The following is a 20,158-nucleotide window of genomic DNA, read 5'->3' as shown; positions in this document are numbered from 1 at the left end:
ACACACAGACATAACAGCAGCAGGTGCCAAGGTGGCTGGACTGGAGAGAAACCTTCATGCAGAGCAGGTCTGGGTGTTGTCGGGGCAGAGCCAGACCCTGGACAAGCATAAGGTCATGGACAAAGGGAGTTGGGAACCCAGAGATGCATGAAGGAAAGCTCATTATTAGAGAGTGCAGAATCTCTCTTAGAGACTAAAGGGACGAAAGGGGACTGGCAAGGCACCAGAAGTGCCACAAGAGAGCTGCTTTCCTAGTCTCGGACCTCCCTCACAACTTCCATCTGATCCCACAAGACTGCTGTGAGGCTCAGAATGGTGTTCCTTCCCTTACTAGCCAATCCAGCAGTGCCTTTCTTGGGCAGATAGACCGGAAAAAGGGAAGCCAGACTGGCATGATGCCTCCTCTATGAGATGTAAATGCCGTAGTCAAAATCAGATGGGAAATATAGGATCCTATATGGAAGACACAGCAACTGCTGAAGGCTGGAGGCCTTTGGGTGGTATTGTATCTGGGCTCTATCTCCAGTATTTTAAACCACCTGGAAAAAAGATTGGCATTGTAACCATAGTAAAGTGCTCACTGGGCTTTGATGTCAATGTGATAGCTGAAACAACATGACAAAAGTAGTGCACATACCACATCAGTAATGCTCCCACTAGTTTCATGAGTGTTTTCTGCTGATCATTTTGACTGGGTTCCCTTCTGCTCCCAGAGTGCTCCCCATTGCCTGGGTAGGTGTTTGCAGTTCCTGGCCCCTGTTTAAGTGCTGGGGAGACTACAGCAGGCTTGGGGTTGTATTGGGGAGACTACTGCAGGGTTGGGGTTGTATTGGGGCTAAGTCAATGGACCCCCAGCTTTCCATCTGACTGTTCTGCTTGGAAAATAGGAGAAGAATCAGCTCCCACATAAAGCCACTGCTATCTTTGATGTTTGGTATTTTTCTTCAAGCTGCAGCTGCTGGTATCCTGTGAATTTTAGCTTTCATTAAAAAAAATCTTCTCATAATAGCAGAAAAAGCTTGAAAAATGTAACCTAAGTGCACTCTAACAGTTCAGCTCTCACAAAATGCAGCATTCCAAGCAGCTCAGGAATTCTTTGTGCCTGTTTTTTTCTTAATGATCATTAATGGAGTAGGTGATACTGATTTAATATTTGCAACCAGTGCACTTAACATGCCAGGCCAACAACTCTGGGGATCTGCTCTTTCAAAAGACAACGCTTTGCTATCTAGATTCATCATTTCTGGTTAGAAATAGCATCAAGGGATGGAAAGGGAATCTGGGCCTAAAGCAACTGGTAGGAGTAGAGAACTGTTCCCACCCCAGCACAGAGTGGTCAACCCCACTATTGCTACTTCTCTGCTGTTCCTGCATCCTACCAAGGTTGTAGACAGAAGTGCAGCTCCCCCACTGTAACTCATGGCAGTTTGCAAGAAGTGCCATGAGTTACACCTATTCCCAGGACCCAAAAGACATTTGCTGTTGGGTTCTGAGGGTTGGGAGTTGAGCTGCAGTTTAGAGCGGCTGTGTCTTTGCAGCTGTTCTCCCCCAGCAATGCCCCTCTCAGTCCCTGCACTGTTTTCTGAATGGGAAGGGAGCAGAGGGAACTCGTTTTGGGGGTTGCCCAGCTGGAGCTGGAGGGTGGGGCGGGTGGACTGGAGCTCCACCGAGGTGAAGGGGCTCCAATCCACCCATCCCACGCTCCACTATTGGCTGGGCAACCCTCAGAATGAGCTCCTTCTGTTCTCTTCCCCCACCCTGGTCCCCTTCCAAAAACAGCTCAGGGAACAGGCTCAGCTGTGTCAGCCAAGCCCTGCTCCTAACCATACTGACAGGTGTCAGTGAAGGTGCTTTGCTTTGTATCACCTTCATCTGAACCCTCATATAATGATGGTTCAGATTGTCATGGGATTGGGCATTTTTAAAGTGCTCTGCAGCCGTGCACTTCTGTTAATGCACAACAGAAGAGTGCTTTCAGTGGCTGACCGCACAACAAACCGTCACGTCTGTCAGTGTCCCAAGTTCCTTTCAGTTTTTCCCTCTCCTAGAGGTGCATCACTCTCATTAGTAGTCACGCTTCCCTGTTATTGCTGGAAGGTTGGGTTTTGTGTGTGAAATTTTTAAAGGGCAGCAATGGAAAGTTGCTTGTTTCAAGGGGATAATCACTAACTTTGTTCTTGTGGCTTTGATAATGGATGGAGGATGCAGCCTTCCCCAGGGTAGGGGCAGAGAAGGTTCCTGAAGAGTCTGCATGGATTAAAGAAGATCTGTCTGGATTATAAAGATTTTTAGGCACCTAGTGGGATTTTCAAAGCATCTCTATACTTAAGGATACAGAGAGGTGATGAATGAGTGTCCAGGCACTGAAAGTTGTCTATACATGACCGATGTGCCCAGGTTCTTGAAAAACCTTCTAGGTGCCTATCTACACCTTTAGGTATGTAAATGACTTGAATTTTTGAGCCTGGTCCATAGTTCCTGGTTTCAAATGAGCCTATTGCCTGCAGTCAAGGATAGACATTCAGCAGAGCTCAGCATGCTAGGGGACACAGCAGGACCTGCTGCTTTGGAAGTCAGGCCCCCAAACCTGAAAACTAAGGGTCAGAATCTTTCTGATGATACATCCCATGAGCTGGCACCCAGGTAAGGTGAGTAGACATTATACAGGTACTGAGAGCCAGAGGGAACAGACAAGGGGTAGCTGCTCAACCTACATAGTCCTTTCCCAAATAGGGCTCCGAAGGGCTACACTCCTCCCATCCTTCCCCTTCCCTGTCCTTGTGGGGTTAGTGCAGAGTCAACTCCTCACTTGTGCAGGGTAGTAATAGGACAAGGGACTCTTCATGGAAACCTTTGGGCAGCCACTTCCCCAGGGGTCCATTTCCCTGCTATTCTCTACAACTGGTGAGAGTGCTTGGGGAAGGCTCCATGTTTCTTACCTGCTGGTGGCTGTGTAGCTGAGGGCTGAGCTGTGTTCACATCTGAAAGACAAAAAGGCAACCATGAATTAAACTAGGCTTGGTTTTGCCCTTAGATGGCAGAGAGAGAGATCCTTTTGGCAGAGCCCATTGAGTGTTTTATCCAGAAGGTCTCTACAAATCCTTCCCCACTTGAGAGATGCGTGCATGTGTATGTGTGTAGTCTCTCTCTGCTTCAGCAAAAGGACTTCTCAGCCTGCAAAGAGTTTTGTGAGTCAGGTTTGGAAGAGCTGGAACAGCAAGATGCAGCTCACCTCTTCCTGTTTCCCACTGTACACAGCCCCTCCTACTGGGTTCCTGCTCCAAGAGCCATGTTAGTTCCTGGCAAAATTCCCAAGGAATTTCTGCTACTGAAATAGACTGCTGACAGCCAGCCTCTGTTCTGCCACAACGTGGCCCTTTCCCTATAGTTACCTTGCCTTAATTGAAGTTTCAGTATTGAGCACCACCATCACCCTATCCCTCATGTTCTACTAAAGAGCAGAACACTCACCAGCTTAAGCATCAGAGGCAGGAGTAGAAAACCCTGCCTTCCATTTTCTTTCTATAGTCGTCCAGTGCTTTACAACAGAGAAGTGTGTGTGTGTGTTGTGGGGGTGGAATAGCCAAACCAGTGATGAATCCTGCCAAAGAAGCAGTCAGTAGGTGGCATACAATTCACAGGCCCAACCAGTCCTACATGCAGCTGTGTCATTTCATGGAACTAGAAACTGGCTCAAGCCAGACAGGCATTCGCACCTGCTATTTACCCCTACTGTCCGTGCTTCAATGGGGAGCTCAGAATTACTTTGTAGGTGCCAACATCAGTCCCATCCCTGTATGCAGTAGGTTAAATTCTGTCTTTGCTAATGGCTGTGCAATCCCATAGGGTTATTATCAAGTGTGTGGACATGCCAATAGACACCCACAGAAAGTAACCTAATGTAAGTATAAAAGTAACTATGATTTGCATGCACACCCCCCCCCCTCCATATATAGATATAGGTAGATATCTATCTATGCCAGTGCTATTTGTCTCTCAGGCACCTTCGGTCCCCCCCCGCACACATGTAGAAAGAGAAAGAGAAACAGAATGGAAACTTGTGTTGTGTGTGTGTCGTCCCCCCCCCCTCACTCACACACACACACACACACACACAGTGGAGAAAGCGAGAAGTTTTCCTGATGGACTAAAGAGAAGGGAAAATAAAAGGACTGCTAACCCCTTAAAATACAGGCATTTTTCAGTCCTCCAGCCAAATGAAGGGACATACACTGCCTGCTGCCTACAAAGGGTTAAGCATCCTTGGGACTTAAAATAAGTTACAGAATGAGAGCTTTGGGCCTCTCCTCCTCCTCCCCTGATGACGTGGCTGAAAGCCAGAGAGCAGCCTGACAAATGGGCAGCTGACACACAGCTCTTAGGGGTGCCCCTCCACAAACCACATTACTGGCAGCGTTCCAGGTGCTTACTGCCACATGAAGTGTAGCAACTTGAGAGCATAGACAGGGTGCAGGTTTGGTGATGTGGATACCTGTGTGACCTCCCGTGATGCTCCTAAGATGTGAGTTTGTTAATAATAACAATAATAGATAGCCCTAAAGTAGTTCCTTCCTTGGGCTTTTCCTTTTCAGTATCTGTCTTAGGTATTTTTGGTTTCAAGTCTCAGATCCTGGAGATAAGGGATGAGAGGAGAACTCTGTCTTTCAGTTCAGAAAAAGTAAGTTTCTAGTCCTTGTGGAGAAAAGCATGGAAATATACCCTAAGCGTAGTGCAAAGGGTCAGGAAGGAGAAGACCAGTAAAAGACCCCCAAATTATTAACATTTAAATCTCCTGCTTTTTAAGTGAGCTCATGATTTTGGAAGGGCAAGGCTCATGATTTTTGAACAGTTAGGGTTTGAGATATTGGGACAGCTTTACTTCTGTGCTTTGTGCAGTGTTGGACATGCTGGGTAAAGCTTTCAGAAGAACCTAGGAGATTTGGAAGCCTAAGTCCCAAAACTGATGGGACTTAGATTCCTAAGTGCTGAATTTTTTTTAAGTATTTGTGTGCCTAACTCCCATTGAAATCAAAATAAGTGGGGTACCTAAATACCATATCCAGCCTCATGTGCTGAAGTCATAAGTTCCTAAATTACTTAGGCACTTTTGAAAATAGGAAAGTCATAAGTTCCTAAATTACTTAGGCACTTGAGAAAATAGGCCCTGCCATTTCCCCATAATAAGTAACACTGACAGCATACTTCATACAGGCCACCAAGCAGTCAGCACACAGTAATGACTTGAACGCAAGGCAAAATGTTCTATCTTCCATTACCCGCTCCCACAGCCCGAGGCTTGAACCACTAGAATCTTGTCACCCATATCAAGGTAATATCACTTCTCTCCAAGCTAAAATGCACACTCGCTGGTGTGGCATGTGTAGCCTTTGTGGGAGCTGCGTTTTGTTAGTAAACAGGACACAGAAGTGTGTTGTCCTGCCCATTGTGGAGGGGCTTAGGTGCCCATCCCAGAGGCCATAGATTTTTCTGTTATAATCTGTAGGTACTTCACTATTTATTCTTATTCTGCCCCATTCCACTGGTGCAAATGTCACTACTGACAAGTTAGCAAAACTTTTGTGCAGGAATATGGGCTTGACTGTGATCCCACTTTTACTGGTGCCTATCAGGAGTAACTGCTGAAGTGCAGACACACTGGTTTAAAAACTGCTGCAAGGGAGGATAGAACCAGTTCTGTATATTTTGCATGAAATGTATATGGTGGGATTCTCCTTTAGCTTACACTGCCTTTATTAGAGGAAACTCCATTGCCAACAGGGGAGCTAGTATTATAACTGGAAGAGAATCCAGCCCACTGAGCTTTCACTCTGCCATGAATCCCCTTATTCAGTCAGTTAATCAGGTAATATTATGTTGCAGTAACATGTAACTTGGATGCAAAGAGAGAAAACAGTATTAGAAATAAGTTAGCTCTGGTGCTGGATGAGCTTTGTGTTGCTTGTGAACGGAGGCAAAGGGCCTTGTTACATCTTATGCTGTAAGCTGCACAAATATTAATCAGATTAGTGTTGATTGGTTTAGTGGAGCAGTCACACTTTAAGATGAAAAACCATCTCTGACTGCCCTTCACCTGCACAGCTGTGACTTGCCACTAGAGGCTTGGTGTGTAGGACTGGGAGCTGCACATAGCCCCAGGTGGTGGTGATACGCCATCATGTTCCCATAATGTTCTTTGTGGGTTTTTTTGATTAAAAACTCTTTGAGCCTCCTAAATATAAGCCCCTTTCAATATGAGGGGGTAAAAGGGTTGGGGCACCTGTGGCTGTGGGGGTGGGGGGTGTCACTGGCCAGGAGGCACTGTGACTGCTGGGCGTGCCAGAACTGCAGTGTTTGCTCTGCCTGGCCAAAGCAACAAGCTGGTTCATGTGGTGGTCTCCTTGGTACATTGGGCAGAGTGAATGCCACAGCAGAGTGAATCCTCCCACCCCCACCCAATCTGTTTGCTGCTCCCGCCGGGCAAAGCAAACACTGCAGCCCTGGACCACCCTGGGATACTGGAAGACTTCAGTTTGGGCAGAATGGCTGGGTGAGTGGCCACACCTTAATGAAACAGAAGCAAAGTTATGCGAATTAGAGATAATCCTGTCCTGAAGTAGCATAATTTTGAACCAAATAACAAGTACTTTAAAACACATAAAGGTGTAAGCATGCAGCCAATCCAGGGGTTAAGAGATCCAGAAGCCACCTAAAATTACTGTGTAACAAGGCCCTAAGAGTTAAACAACTGGATTAGACAAGGCCTTACTTTAAAACATTTTTCTGTTTGCACTTGCTTAGATAAAGAGTTTTAAAAGATAAAGCAGAGACCATATGCCAAGCTGTCTGGTAGGTGGAGATGTTTGCTCTGGGGTCATGTAAAAGGCCATTTTCTTACTAGACTTGTGCAGAGAAGAAAATGCTCTGGTCTGCATGTGAGGGATAACATTGCCTTAGTGCTGGAAAAAGGGGACAGCCCAGAGACTCAAGGATATTGATTCCACTTCCACTTTTTGGTTGTGTATTATCCACCTAATGCAATCAGTCAGCAGTTGTTTCCCTAACTGCAGTTAAATGTGTAGGGTGTCAGGTGGAGAGTTAGGAAACCTGGCTTCATTCCTGCCAGCAACTCACTGTGTTAACTTGGCCAAGTCATTTTAACTCTTTCTAACACCATCTGCCCATAGGGATTGTGACACATCCACTCCTGGAAAATACTTTGGGATCTATGAATGGAAACTGCTAGAGAAAAGCTAAGGCTTGGTATGTTGCAACAGATGTTTGCCATAGAATAAAACTGTTAGTACTTTATGTTAAGTAGTGAATTGTTAACTGGGTATCTTTACATGAGTGACTGGTGCCTCCTGAATCCCGGGGTGGGGGGCACTTGCAGAAGCCACCGATGGCGGCGGCTCTGTCAGGGGGGGCACCAGCCCTACTGACAGCATCAGTGTCGACCGTCAGAGGGGGCACTGACCCCATCGTGGGGACATGTGCACAACCTACCAGTCACCTATGCATCTTTATTAACCCTTTTGGCTTACTGCAAGATTCTTTGTGCAGTTCATGCTACGTGTGTGTGCCTGTGTGGTCATACCTGGTGTATGCATGTGGGGTGGGGAAATGAATCAATGACAGCTATTTTAGTTGGTAACAACACAAACAAAACAATAACCACTGAGATTCATGCGAAACACATGAAAGAAGCAGTGTAATGTTATTGTTGTTTTAACTGCCTTGACTTCCTCTGTCCTGCACATACATATTACTTCATGCCAGACTATATCTATATTAGGATGCACAATTATAGAAGTAAGAATGCATTTATTTGTCTCTGAAGCAATGTGCTACATTAAAAATTTGAACAATGAATGGAGGAGGAAGAATGGGTGTTTGAAGCCTGTTTCCTACAAAGGATGAAAAACAAGAAGTATGGGGAGGAAAAGCTGCCTTTAAGCTGCCTTATGTCAGCCAGAATTGGCTGGCGTTATCTTCTGATTTAGCCTGGCAGTTGCTCTAAATTACAGAAATTTCCCTACCACTGTCAGTGAATCCAGAATATGATAGAGTCACATTCCCAACACATTTCCTTGTTCCCACCCTGTCACATGCCTGGTCCACACTTTCCAGCTCTTTGTTGCTACTATTCAGCTCCACTATAATAGGATTTACTGAAAAAGATAATTTTCACTTGTAGGATTGTCTTAACAGGCTCTGAACTGGGCTCCTAGGTAAGCAACATGTTCAGTACTTAACTGGGTGTCCTATAGGCAAAATCTTAGGCTCTTGCAGGGACCCCTGTTTTGCAGGAGATGTCTCATTAAAGACCAGCTACAGCCTTTATGTTCATATGACACCAGCCACAATGTATTGTTGGGGACCGCACTCTGGCCACTTACCTTCCTTCTAGTTTTCAAGGTGGACCCTCTCCCTTTGTTTAAAATGATGGTATACCATTGATGTGAGCAGGTAACAGTTGCTAAGTGCCACTGCAGAGCTGTGTTCAATTGGACATGTTTCTGACCTACTCAGGGGGAGGGTTTTGGGAGATGAAACTCCTGTTGGCAAAGCACTTCAGCTGGATAGTGTACTGATATTTATTATATTGCAAATCTTTGACATTACCCTGTAAAATCACAACAGACTCCCACTGGGCCTAGTTTAAAGGATATTCTAAAGAAAGAACATGCAAACTACATAGAAAGCCCCCAAACTGTGTGAAGTCCAGCAGCCCACATAATACACAAACTAAACACAGTCTCACTGGAGCCCAAAGGAATTGACTGGCTCTACAGCAGCAGGAAGTAGAGGGAAAATCTTACCCTCCCAGCTCATACCTCTCTGAGAAACTGTCAGTTCTCTGAAAACCAGGGAAGCTAAAGTTCAAACCAACCACATCCTGGTGTAATTGTATTGCAGGAAGTTACACTCCAGTGGGATGCACCAGAAATCAATTCAGGCCAACAGCTCCAGTGGTAAAGATCAAATATTGGGACACTATCTATACTTCTGTTTATTTTTGCTCTATTCAGCACTGGGTAGATCTCACCTGGAATACCATGTACAGTAGGCCCGTGCAAAGTGGCCAGTATTTGCTTCGGATTTGGATTTGGCAAATTTGGGGGGCAGTGACTCGATTCAGTGTGTTGGCTACAAATGTCCAACTCGGGATCCTTAAAATTCTGGTTTATTAGGCAGATTGAAGCACTGTAATGAAGTTAAATCATAAACCTTGGGGCTGTTCCCCCCCCATCACACACAGTAGCAAGCTACAAGAGTCAGGTATACCGATCCCACAGGCGCAGGAGTTTGCTGTCGATGGCCAGTCAAGGCTTCTTTCAGCGTGGTGTTATCCTCCAGAAGGGGGTCGCTGGCTGGTCCTTCTGGCTGGACAGGTCGGGTGCTGGTCAAGTTGGAGATGAAGAGGGTGCTGCTGAGTCACTTTTCACTGCTTTTTATCTGTCCTTGGCTGACTTTGGTGACTCCCCAGTTTTCAGGTTTGCCCAATCCAGGGGTTGTTGACCCTCGTGGGACTTCTCCCTCAGTGGTTACTGGATGGCATCTGTCAGCCCCAGGGGTCGTCCGCATGTATGTGCAGGTTTTGGAGAATTTTGAATAGGGCTCTGGGAGCGGTCTATCTGGAGATATTCAGCCCAAAAGTTGGTCCTCAGCGTTGATTAACTCAGACCAGGGCTTCTAGCCCTTGAACAGTGAAGTTTAGAGAATTCCTGGTTGCTACATTGTCTCCTATTGATTTCTTCCATTGGTTGATCTGCGGTTTTCCTAGGTGTTAATTGCTGCCTGCTACTGTGTTACGCATTCAATCACTGATTTACTCGCTCTTTCAGGGGTCCACCTGATACAGGGAAGTGGCAGTTTGATTCCTGCCCTTGTTAACATTGCTACAATGTATAACTTACTTCTGAAATGAAAACATTTAGGTGAGGAGTATAAAGATAAAATATAAGCTACAAGAGTAATGCCATGGCAGACAAATAGATAAAAATGCCAGAATACAAGGGGAGATACAAAATACACACATACAAAGTTTAAAACACAATTCCTTATCTTATACTGAAAGAAAGAGGAAGGAAGAAAAGGTAGAAGAAGAGAAACATATCCAAAGAGGGGAGAACAAATGCAGGCAAGAGGAAAAGGGGGCTTTCTGGGCTTTCTGCTACAGGTGATTCGAATCACCGTCCCGAATCGATTCGGCTGAATCTTCGAATCACCTAGGCCCATCTCCTGCCCACTCTCCCAGCCCGGCAATGGCTGCCTGGGCCGACCCGCCCCAGCTCCTGGCTCTTTGAAAAAAAAAAAGCCCTGACTCACTGGGTGCTGCCAGGCAAGGAGGCGATCCCCACTGCCCCACGCTGCATGGGGGGGCTCTGTCCCCACCCCCTATCCCAGCCCCCAACGCATGGCCGCTGCACCCGCCCCAGCTCCGGTCCTTTAAGAACCCCCCCGAACTCATCAGTTCCTGCCTAGTAGGGGGCAATCCCCACTCCCTCCCGCTGCCCCGTGCTGCATGAGGGGCTGTTCCACGAGGCCCCCAAAGCCCCGAGGGCTTTGCAGGAGCTAGTAAATCCGGGAAGGAGGGGTTCTGTGTTTTTTTATTAAAGGGCCGGAGCTGGGGCAGGCGGGGCAGCTATAAGGGGGCTAGGGGAGCAGGGAGGGTCAAGGGGCTTATAGCAGAGCCCCCATGAGGCATGGGGCAGTGGGGAGCAGCGGGGATCACCCCCCTGCCCAGCAGCACCCAGTGAGTGGGGCTTTTTTTTTAAAGCACCGGGAGCTGGTGCGGCTGGGGCAGTCATGGGGAGGCTGGGGAAGCGGGTGGGAGTTGGGCTGGGGGAGCAGCCAGGGGATGCTCCCCCCTCCTCCAGCCCCCGCTCTCCCTACTTACTAGCATGGAGTCTGGCTTCAGCTCCCTGCTGTAGCAGGCAGGGACTGCCTGAATCATCAAAGCTCTCTGAATCTTTTCCAAAGATTTGGAGAGCTTCGAATCAATTTGGACCTTTTTATTGGTCCCATGATTAGATTCAGATTTGGAGATTCGGCCACTGAATTGGGTCGAATCTTCTCCGAATCAAATCAGCACCTTAAGCTTTGCACAGCCCTAATGTCCAGTCTTTTTTTTTTTTTTTTTTTGGCAGAGCCTGCCTGCCTCTCCCACAGCCATGGGGCCCATCAATCTGTGCCATTGATCTGTCAGATTGCTCCCTGGTTGCAGGAGAGGCAGGCAGGCTCCACAGAAAAAAAGATTGGGCCCCTCCCTGCTTCTGCCTTCAGCAGGCTACTGTGGCCAGCAAGATGCCTGGGGCCACTTGGGAATGGGCTGGCTTTCCCCTGAGGCATGGCAGGGAGTTGGCAGAAGGACAGCTGGGTGTGCTGATGGTTGGAGAAGACAGTGGGGATGGTGCACGGGGCACTAGAAGCCCAGGCAGGCTGCAATCTTCCAAATTGCAACGTTGCAAACTAAACTACATTGCGATGTAGTTTAGTTTGCAATGATGCAAACTCATTTTAAACGCCCAAAACTCACATACGTGTAATATGTGATGCCATTAACCCACACAAAGGGAAATTTGCATCACACATACATTGTGACATCGTCACATGTACAAGTTCCCCTGAGGTCCCTTCCAGCCCTGTGATTCTACAGTAAAGCCAGTTTCTGTTATCTTTTAGATAAGTGTAAATTTGGAATAAGGCCATCTAACAGTATTGCTTTCTCCTTGGAAAAGGCTCAGTGGAGTCACTCCAAATTTGTACCAGCGTGCTTGTCTTAGAGCAGAGCAGAGTCCACATTGCCTGGTTCATCCCTTGCTCTGCCAGAGAAGTGATCTCTGCCTGCCCTCCACACCTGTTCAGTTTACTAGCTAGCCACTGGAGGAAGTATCCAAGCTCTGGCCATTCAGCTACCTGAGAGGTGTAGTTAGGCATGTTAGTCTGAAGTCAAGTAGAAGGCAGGGTAGATTTGCACCTTGCTATCCAAAGTAATGTATATATATAGCACTTGTAGCTAAAGCTCAAACTTTTGTGAACTGTAATTCACTTGCCCATCCCTGACCATTTCCACCCTAATTGCAAGGGAAGTGATCTGCAGAGTTTGCTCTCCTCTGGCGGTATAAGAGTCCTGCAGTCCTATGGGAGCACTGGAAACCTCATGCATTGCTAACCCCCATGTGAGTGAGTGCAGGAAGCACAATCTGGCCATGAACCCAAACTCTGGGACTTTGCTTATACTCAGTAAGCTCATACTTGGTGTATATTTTCAGTTGTAAATCTCTCAGGCTTTAGCTCCCTTCTCTCCCCTCTGCCCCGCAAAAAAACTTTTTTCAAAAATCTCCTAGCCAAGCAAGGACCATGACTACCTGGAAAATTCAAGGAGTAAAAATTAAGCCACTCGTTTTCCAGGTAAAATAAGGGCACCTGAGCCACAGAACATTCCTCCTGCTTTCCTACTCTGTGGCTACAAAACAGCTTAAACAATCTGCATCAATCTCAGTGGAAATGACTGTGTGTGACCTGGCAGCAGCTGCTTTACTACAATCCCTACCATCCCTCTGAACAAACAGCAATGCCATAGATTTCATAGACAGTAGGGCTGTAAGGGACCTTAGAAGATCACTGAGTCCAGCCCCCTGCCCCAGGGGCAGGAAGTCAGCTGGGGTCATAGGATCCCAGCAAGAAAAACATCCAGGTTTCTCTTGAAGGTGTTCAAAGTAGGTACTTGAACCACCTCCGGCGGCAGTCTATTCCAGACCTTGGGGGCTTGGACAGTAAAGAAGTTCTTTCTTAAATCCAACCTGAAAAGGTCTTGCAGGAGTTTATAACCATTTGACTTTGTCATCCCTTGGGGCGCTCTGGTGAACAAACGTTCCCCCAGATCCTGGTGAATACCACTGATAAACTTATAGGTGGCCATCAGATCCCCCTGAGCCTGCACTTTTCCAGGCTGAAGAGTCCCATAGCTCCCAGTTTCTTGTCATAAGGTCTGTTTTCCTGACCTTGATCATGTGCGTGGCTCTCCTCTGCACTCTCTCAAGCTTCTCCACATCCTTTTTGAAATGTGGAGCCCAAAACTGGACACAGTACTCCAGCTGCGGCCTCACCAAGGCCAAGTACAATGGGAGAATGACATCCTGGGATTTGCTCGAGAAGCATCTATGGATGCAAGCCAGAGTTTTGCTCACTTTACTAGCTGCAGCACTGAAGACTCATGTTCATCTTGTGGTCAGTCCTGACCCCCAAGTCCCTCTCATCCATAGTGCTAGTCAGTGTAGCACTACTGAGCCTATAGACATGCTGCAGGTTTTTCCTCCCAAGGTGGAGAACCTTGCCTTTTTTGGTGTTAAACATCATCAGGTTCTTGTCCGCCCATTTCCTGAATCTGTCAAGGTCAGCCTGGATCGCCCTCCTGTCCTCAGGTGTGGATGCTTTAACCCAAAGTTTGGTGTCGTCGGCAAACTTGGGCAGTCCACTTCTGACACCAAAGTCTACATCATTAATGAAGATGTTAAATAGTATAGGCCCTAGGACAGAGCCTTGAGGGACCCCACTGGTCACAGGGCACCACGACGATTGACTTCCGTCAACCACCACCCTCTGGGTCCTACCATGGAGCCAATTCCCCAGCCAATGGATCATGGTGGACACGAGGCTGCAGTTGGCCAGTTTTGCCAAAAGGTGATCATGGGATACCAGATCAAAGGCTTTTTTAAAGTCAAGATATACGACATCAATCTCTTCCCCCTTGTCCAGGTGATAGGTCACCTGGTCATAAAAGAAAATGAGATTGGTCGAGCATGACCTACCTGCAACAAACCTGTGCTGGCTATCCCTCAGGGTGTTGCCATCAGCCAATCCGTTAAGAATGGCCTCTTTGATAATTGTTTCTAAGACCTTCCCCAGGATAGAGGTCAGTCTGATGGGCCTATAGTTTGCCGGACCCACTTTCCTCCCTTTCTTGAAGATAGGCACCACATTGGCCTTCTTCCAGTCTTCGGGCACTACACCAGAGCGCCAGGGGCTCTCAAAGATCTGTGCCAGGGGCTGAGGTATGATGCTAGCCAGCTCCTTGAGTACTCTGGGGTGTAAATTGTCAGGGCTGACTGACTTGAAGGTGTCCAGCCTCTCAAGGTGTTCCTTCACGAGGTCAGCATTGATGGAGGGCAAGGACCCACCCTCACTCAGGTGTCCCTGTCCCGTAAAGGGCAGGGGCGTCCCATGGGACTTGTGAAAGACCGATGCAAAGTACCTATTTAGTACCCACATTCCTGTCCTAAACGTCAGGGTTTATGAATGCCTTGAAAAATACTCAAGACAGACCTGTATAAAGTTGGCCTAGGGAATAAAATATTTCACCAACAGTCTTGAGCTGCAAATAGTCCACAGCAATTTCCAAAACACAGATATCACTTACCCAATTCATAGGGCAACATCTTATAGAGCACTAACTGCCTGTAACATTGCCTTTTCTTCTTTAAATGAAGCCATATATCTTTTAGTGCATGTATGTCACACAGAAAAAGCATCTAGCATGCGTGTCAGACAAAAAGGTGTAATAGCTGTTGTTTATGCTTACGACTTATAAGCATAGCTGATGCTTAATGTACCTTGTAATAAAAATAAAGGCTTCCAAGTTGGGAATTTATGCATCAGTTTTTCAGCCCAGCTAAAGAGAAATTCTAAAGCTGTTAATCCCTTTAAAACAAAAGGTGAACAAAAGGATGCTACTGCTTGTTGGCCTGATGATGTTAATTGCTGCTCATGCCAGTAAGTTCTAGAGAGGGTCACATTTTGATGTTTCTGGAAAGGGATGGTGTGTTAGTACAATGCCCTATGAGTGTTCTAGCATAGCCATTTCCAAACTGTGGTCCATGGAGCTGCCCCTGTGGGGTGTGTTCTGCAGCTGCTCCTGTGGCGCTCTGCATGGGGTTGCATGAACGCGACTCCACATGCGGCCTCGCCCCCCCCATTCTGGCCCCAGCCTGTGGGCAGCTTATGGCAGGGTGGTGCCGCTGCAGCCAGCTCAGTGCTGCTTTGCTCCCCTTGCCTCCAGGAGCTGCCCAGCTGAAGCTTCCTGCTCATGTGCCCGGAGTGGTGCAGCAGGGGTGGAAGCAGGAGGAAGAGCTGTCACTGGAGTTGAGGGAAGCACAGCAGCACCTAGCCAGCTGCCGCTGCACCAGGAGCAGCCCCGCCGGAAGCTTCATGTGCTAGCCAGGGCCTGGGCCGGCGGGGCTGTTCTGCTCCCCTCACCTCCAGCTGCAGCCCGTCCTCCTGCTCCTGCTGTGCTGTGCTGCTCCAAGTGGAGGGAGCTTCAACTGGGCAGTTCCTGCCTCAGTGTGCTGGGCTCCAGCTTCAGCTCCTGGCTGCCATACCTACTCTGCCTGCCTGCAGGTGGCTACTCATCATGCCAGGTGGGCAGAACGTGGGGAGCACAGCAGCATCTGGCTAGCTGCAGCTGCACCAGGAACAGCCCCAGATTGGTCGGGGCCTGGGCTGGCGGGAGCAGGTGGGGGCACAGCATGAGCTTTCCCACAGGGAGCTGGTGGGGCTTGGACCCATATGGAGCACTGCAGTGGCAGTCACAGACTGGTTCCAGTCAGTTGGCAGACTGGATCTGGCCTGAGGGCCGTATTTTGCCCACCCCTAAGTTTGAGTCCCTTCTGACTCTGGTGTTGAAGTTGCCAAGCAGAATAAGTCTGTCTCTATCTGGAATGTCAGAAAGGACTTGGTCAAGGTTAGTGTAGAATTCCTCCTTGGTTTCATCAGTGCCAAGAGTTGGGGCATATGCACTGATGACAGTGCTCACTGAATTGGTTTGAGTTCATCCTTAATGGCAAAACCAACTCCAGGAAGTCAGGATTCTCCTTCCTGTTTACCCTTCCAGAAGAAAGTATAGCCGTCCCTGTGTTCTTTGAGCTGCCCAGCTCGCTCAGTGAGGTCTCCAGTGAGCTTACCAGGTCTCGCTCAGTGCAGTTACGTTAATGTTGTGTCACCTGAGTTCTCAGGGCACAATTGCAACGTGGTGCCCTAGGCATTTACTATTAGGGTTGTCCATGATGTTCCAGGTCCCAAAAATGATGGTGTGCCCTTGCTGGTATTTTTGGACCGCAATAAAGGTGATCTCACTGGATGTGGTTATCCAGTCAGGAAGAAAGTAGACAGGCTATGTTTAGGGCGTCTTGTCTAACCTCCGCTCCGTGTGGGGTAAGCAGAGCAGATCCTGAAGAGGGCTGCTCAGTCACAGTTACAGCTGCCAAATCAAATTCCTGCCTCATCCAAGTGCTAGACAACCTTCTTGTAACTGCTGCCTTTATGCAAGTTCATGACTAGGAGCTTCACAGTCCTTCTCCCATCACCATTAGATGGTCATCAGTGGGCTTGAGAAATGTGCTGGAAAAGCTGTTTTCATGGAAGACATCTGTGCACCTGTTCCATGACTTCTTTTATCATGGAGAAGCTGCTGCACTTCACCTTCCACACAGCTCTTGACAGAACGGGACCTTGATCCAATGGCAAGGAGGCCAAGACAACTGGAGATCTCATTCCACTGCAGCCTTCATCCACCCCCGTAGCTATTGAGATTCTAACATCTTCTTCCACCTGCTCTGCTGTTGAGGATTTTTAGACCCATGGCTGGGGGCTAGGCAGAGTATTATAGTGGTGACCTGTACTCGCCATGTCACAGCACTGTCAAAGGATATATGTGGCTTTTCAGGAGGGAAAGCATTGCCATCTACTGTCTTCACCACATCCTGGTGGTACTGCCGCTGCTTGGTCCACAACTGCTTATTCACCAGTTACCCCTTCTTATTTCACAGCTACTCTTCCCTGAAGGTCATTCCACTATCCGCCACCTATGGACATGCTGGGAAGCATACAGCTGTGCCCCACATATCCAGTCTAAATGTATAGAAAGGGGACATAAGAATAGGTTGCTACTACAGTCCCTGTGGGGTGGGGGTGGGGGGGGTGCTCCTGCTGAGTAAATGCTGGAGGTGGGTTGGGGGCAGGCTTGGGCACTGTGTGTCTATGTGTGTCTGTCCACAGTCCTTGCCTCCTGGGTGCTACCCAGCTGAGCCCTCCCTTGCAAACTTTGGCAAGAGCCAGTGAAACTGGCAAAGTGAGACTGGGTGCAGGGGCCAGGCGCTACTGCAGCAGGCGGAGGTCTTATTGCTGGGGAACATGCATCTGTACAAGTGTGTGCATGTGTACATACATGTGCGTGTGTGCATGCCCCCACACCTTTAATTTCACTCAATCCTGAAAATGTAAATCAATAAAAATTGAAATAAATGCTTAAAAATAAAAATGTATATTATCTGTCAAAATTATTTTTTAAAAATCGAATTCTGCCAAGCCTAAATATCTGTTAACATGGCACAATGCAGTGGTAAGGAAGAGCTCTGAATAATCGCTGTGGGTGAAGCACTGTGCTAGTGTGGCTATACTATTTCTGATACCTGAACTGCCTTGTTTCAGAGGTAGCTCAGGTATCTCTGATTGGCACTCCACTGTGCTGTGTAGAGATACCCAAAGTCTGACCTGCTGCAGGACATAAATCATAGACTTTCACATAGTTACTCCAGGTCTGAGCCTGATCATTTGTGTTTGGCTAAAGCATCTTTCCCTCCACTTCCCAGGTGAGCTTGACCCAGTGACGAATCACCTTCACTTTTGAAAAGTAGTGTTGCCTAATTTCTAATATTCATATGTCTGCCTTTGCTACAAACTGTCTGTCTTTGGGACAACTGACAACTGACGCCCAGGAAAAAGTAAACTTGCTAAATGGGTACTTTGGGTCAGTTTTTCACCAGTCCCATGAGACGCCCCTGCCCATTACGGGACAGGGAGCCCCGGGTGAGGAAGATTCCTTACAATGATGACCTTGTGAAGGAACACCTTGAGAGGCTGGATACCTTCAAGTCAGCCAGCCCTGACGGTTTAGACCCCAGGGTACTCAAGGAGCTGGCTAGCATCATAGCTCAGCCCCTGTCATGGATCTTTGAGAATTCCTGGTGCTCTGGTGAAGTGCCCAAAGACTGGAAGAAGGCCAATGTGGTGCCTATCTTCAAGAAAGGGAGGAAAGTAGATCCAGCAAACTACAGGCCCATCAGCCTGACCTCTATCTCGGGGAAGGTCTTGGAAAAGATTATCAAAGAGGCCATCCTTAACAGACTGGCTGACGGCAACATCCTGAGGGATAGCCTGCACGTGTTTGTTGCGGGTAGGTCTTGCTTGACCAATCTCATTTCCTTTTACAACCTGATGGCCTATCACCTGGCCAAGGGAGAAGAGATTGATGTCATATATCTTGACTTCAAAAAAGCCTTCGATCTGGTATCCCATGATCACCTCCGGGGAAAACTGGCTAATTGTGGCCTCAGCCTCACCACGAACTGCTGGCTGGGGAATTGGCTCCATGGTAGGACCCAGAGGGTGGTGACTGATGGAAGTCAATCATCCTGGTGCGCTGTGACCAGTGGGGTCCCTCAGGGCTCTGTCCTAGGGCCTATACTATTTAACATCTTCATTAATGATGTAGACATTGGTGTCAGAAGTGGACTGCCCAAGTTTGCCGACGACACCAAACTTTGGGTTAAAGCATCCACACCTGAGGACAGGAGAGTGATCCAGGCAGACCTTGACAGGCTCATAAAATGGGTGGATGAGAACCTGATGGTGTTTAACACTGAAAAAGGCAAGGTTCTCCACCTTGGAAGGAAAAACCTGCAGCATGCTTATAGGCTCGGCAGTGCTACGCTGGCTAGCACTATGGACGAGAGGGACTTGGGGGTCAGGACTGACCACAAGATGAACATGAGCCTTCAATGTGATGCTGCAGTTTGTACAGCGAGCAAAATGCTGGCTTGCATGCATCGATGCTTCTCAAGCAAATTGCAGGACATCATTCTCCCATTGTACTTGGCCTTGGTGAGGCCGCAGCTGGAGTACTGCGTCCAGTTTTGGGCTCCACAATTCAAAAAGGATGTGGAGAAGCTTGAGAGAGTGCAGAGGAGAGCCACGCACATGATCAGAGGTCAGGAAAACAGACTTTATGATGGAGGCTGAGAGCCATGGGACTCTTCAGCCTGGAAAAGCGCAGGCTCAGGGGTGATCTGGTGGCCACCTATAAGTTTATACGGGGTGTTCATCAGGATCTGGGGGAACGTTTGTTCACCAGAGCGCCCCAAGGGATGACAAAGTCAAATGGTCACAAACTCCTCCATGACCGTTTCCCCAAGGTTTGGAATAGACTGCCGCCGGAGGTGGTTCAAGCACCTACTTTGAACGCCTTCAAGAGGCATTTGGATGTTTATCATGCTGGGATCCTATGATCCCTGCTGACTTCCTGTCCCTAGGGAAGGGGCCTGGACTCAATGATCTTCTGAGGTCCCTTCCAGCCCTAGTATCTATGAATCTACTGCTGTGCCATTGCTTCTTTTCATGTCTTCTGTGCTACGTTAGAGTCAGATTGTACCCAGGCTTTTCTCCCCATGAAGATACTTATACATCATAATCAAGTCATGATTAAGAAAAGCAACTAAACATAGACCAAAGGCAGAAGTCAAGGATACATAAAATAAAGGAGTAGGGCTGGAGAGATAAAAGGGCACATGTAGAGGAAATGCTGAATGCCAAGGCTGGTCAAATAGGATGCTCCATGGGTGGAGTGAGAGGAAAAAGGGTGACAAAAAATGTGGGCATGTTTCACAGACATTGGCAAAGTGAGTTGGCTCAGAGAGGAGTTTTCTGTATGTGTATGTACAAGACTCTATCACAGTGTGGTCCCAATATCTAATCGGGATCTCAGCAGAACTGCAATACAAATAAGTAATGATAATATTTAGGTCATGGTGAGCACAGCTATAATTGCAATAAACATCAAAGCAATGAAATGACTTGCCACTGAATTCAAGTGCTGCCAAATATCTTTTTTTTGAGGGTTTGGGCCTGAGTGATTTAGTTAGATTGTGTAGCTGGAGGAAGGAGTGGGAGGGAGAGTGTTGAGAGTCTGCTGAGTAATTTTTGATGGGAACTACTGTTTTATAGACTTCCTGTAATGGGAAACTCCTGATAACTCAGATCTGTGTGTTGGGGTTGCAGATGAGCAGATTGGGACAACAGATATGATTCAGAGTGATGACTTCGT

The 20,158-nt window shown here is 47.7% G+C and overlaps 1 protein-coding gene across 3 annotated transcripts in view; it reads right to left on the bottom strand.

Moving 5' to 3' along the window:
- The window catches only part of ECSCR (endothelial cell surface expressed chemotaxis and apoptosis regulator), a 59,052-nt gene that overhangs the window by 28,341 nt on the left and 10,553 nt on the right, over nt 1-20,158 (bottom strand). For all 3 annotated transcript variants that reach the window (XM_014520875.2, XM_006015716.2, XM_014520881.2), the window contains exon 2: nt 2,940-2,981. In XM_014520875.2, coding sequence (XP_014376361.1) covers nt 2,940-2,981 — 42 coding nt within the window. The remainder of the gene's footprint in view (nt 1-2,939; nt 2,982-20,158) is intronic.

Source organism: Alligator sinensis, unplaced genomic scaffold, assembly GCF_000455745.1.
Source record: "Alligator sinensis unplaced genomic scaffold, ASM45574v1 scaffold156_1, whole genome shotgun sequence".
In the NCBI taxonomy this organism is placed as follows: domain Eukaryota; kingdom Metazoa; phylum Chordata; order Crocodylia; family Alligatoridae; genus Alligator; species Alligator sinensis.
This window is presented reverse-complemented; position numbering and strand designations above follow the sequence as displayed.